This window comes from Penaeus chinensis, chromosome 35 (genome assembly GCF_019202785.1).
Source record: "Penaeus chinensis breed Huanghai No. 1 chromosome 35, ASM1920278v2, whole genome shotgun sequence".
In the NCBI taxonomy this organism is placed as follows: domain Eukaryota; kingdom Metazoa; phylum Arthropoda; class Malacostraca; order Decapoda; family Penaeidae; genus Penaeus; species Penaeus chinensis.
The window spans coordinates 12,671,376-12,673,875 of NC_061853.1; the positions used below are offsets into that span (position 1 = coordinate 12,671,376).

Here is a 2,500-nt window from a genome sequence, read left to right on the forward strand (position 1 = left end):
GGATAATAAAAAAGGTAGATATATATAACTTGGAAAATATGCTTCTCATTGTCCTCATACAGGCGTTTCTTATATATGAACCCAGGCTCAATTGCATGTAGACGTACGGTATGCCCTGGAGCAATCAAGACCACTTTGGTGCGTTATTTTTAGCACAATGCATGACATTGCCATACCTTTCTCACGCAAGCAAGCACACACACGCACGCTAATATAGGTATCAGTTTCTTTATCAAACTCATTATCTATATCTGTCAATAAACACTTTTTACTGGTATTGTTCTAAAATTATGTTATATTTCTCAGTTGTTATTTATGGAGAATTGGAAATGAAAATAAAGGCAAAATATATACTTTTTTTTTTTTTTTTTTTTTTTTACATTCGTGTTGAGAACAAGATACTTGTTGTCCCCGTACAATATAATTAGAAAAAAAAAAAAAAACGCAAAGATTTTAACATAACATAGCCCTCTAGTCACACGTTAAGCTAACATCTCTAACAACTGAAAATAAAGTGTTTTAACTGCTCGGCCTCGGCCCCACCAAAGGCATTCGCTGGATCCATTGTGGCCGCGGATGCCTCCTGCGGCGGCGGAGGGAAACGAGCGGAATCTGCTCCGAGTCGCGCGGCGCTTCTGGAAGGCAGAAGGGGAGTTAATAGTAAATATATTTCGTTTATTTATACTTAATCTGTCGGAGATATATCTCTGTCCGTCTATCTAACTATCTGTCTGTCTACCTATCTATTTATCTGTCAGTCTGTTTAACTATCTTTCTATCTCTTCATCTATCTCTTTATCTGTTTAACTACCTAACCATCTTTCTATCTGTCTTGTATGTTTGTCTGTCTGTCTGCCTATCTATGTATTTATCTCTTTGTGCAGATATTTATCTTTCCGTATCCATCGATCTGTCTATTTGTCTGCCCGTCTGTTTAGTCTGTCTAACTCTCTGCTGTATGTATATCTGTCTGTCTGAGTATATATCTATCCATCTATTTTCTTTTTATCTATATTGTATGTATATATGCATATATATATATATATATATATATATACACAGATAGATAGATACTTGAAATAATATCTTCAAAGCTCTAACACAGGAAGCGAGTGTTCTTGCTTACACTCGTCAGCTCATGTCAAGCCGGCGATCATGTCTTGGTGGAAGAGGCTCGCTTGTGTTGGCTGTTCAGCAGGGCGGTCGAGAGCCAGTGGCGCTCCGTACGGCTGGCACTGGCCTTGGCCTGCGGGGAGGTTGGAAGGCGCAGAGATGATTACGCAGCCGTTGATCATAAATATGTAGGCGGAGAGAAAGGATTAGCAAGGGGGAGAAGACACTGATATATATATATATATTATATATATATGCATATATATTAATATATATACATATATATGTATATATACATACATGTATATATTCATATATATATACATATACACACACATACACATATATATGTATGAATACATGCACGCAAACACACACACACAAGTATATTATATATATATATATACAAACATACACAAACACAAACACAAACACACAATTGTATATATATATATATTTAACCCAATACCGCTAGGGGATATAAAAACAAATTGGGGAAATGCTGTGCTCATTTTTTATATTTCTTTGTGAAATGTCTCTGCACATGGATGGCTCTTCTAGTACTTCGCCACAAAGGAGTCAATTAGTAGACATTGTGACCTTACCTGATTTGAAGTGGCGGGAAAAATGTATTTTCTACTAGTGCTATGAATATCGATGGTGTTATTTTTACTATAAATATCATAATTACTATAATGTTATAAACAATAATAATAGCAAAATAAGATAATCGTAAATCAAAGAGAAGGGTAAATGGGCGAAACAGGCAGTACTCGTAATTGGCTCATTGGTGACTTAGTACAAGTGTAACCATCTATGAGTAAAAACAATCAAACAAGTAAACTCACAGTGGGCATGGCGTACACGTACACGTCATTCCCATTGACATTGGGATAAATAAATATATATACACACACACACACACACACACACACACACACACACACACACACACATATATATATATATATATATATACATACATACGCACAAACACACACACACACACACACAATTATATATATATATATATATATATATATATATATATATACATACACACACAAAAAACATATACACACAATTATATATACATACGTATATATATATATGTAATGTGTATGTATGTATATATATAATATATATATATTATATATACACATTATATATATACATATATATAATGTATATATATGATATATATACACATTATATATATACATATATATAATGTATATATATATATATATATATATATATATATATATATATATATCTGGCGGAAGTTCAGTCCTACTGAACAAACAGCTTTCCTAGTTAGATGGAACTGCGAGCAAAGAAAACAATTGGGGGCCTTTACTTTGCTTATTTTAGTGCTCCTGACCAC

The 2,500-nt window shown here is 33.5% G+C and overlaps 1 protein-coding gene across 1 annotated transcript in view; it reads right to left on the minus strand.

Moving 5' to 3' along the window:
* Positions 1–443: 443 nt before the first annotated feature.
* The window catches only part of LOC125043983 (neuropeptide FF receptor 2-like), a 28,239-nt gene continuing 26,182 nt past the window's right edge, over positions 444–2,500 (minus strand). The window contains exons 8-9 of the mRNA XM_047640389.1: positions 1,127–1,246; positions 444–635 (exon numbers count right to left, since the gene is read on the minus strand). Of these exons, the coding sequence (XP_047496345.1) occupies positions 1,154–1,246 (93 nt within the window). The 3' untranslated portion in view covers positions 444–635; positions 1,127–1,153. The remainder of the gene's footprint in view (positions 636–1,126; positions 1,247–2,500) is intronic.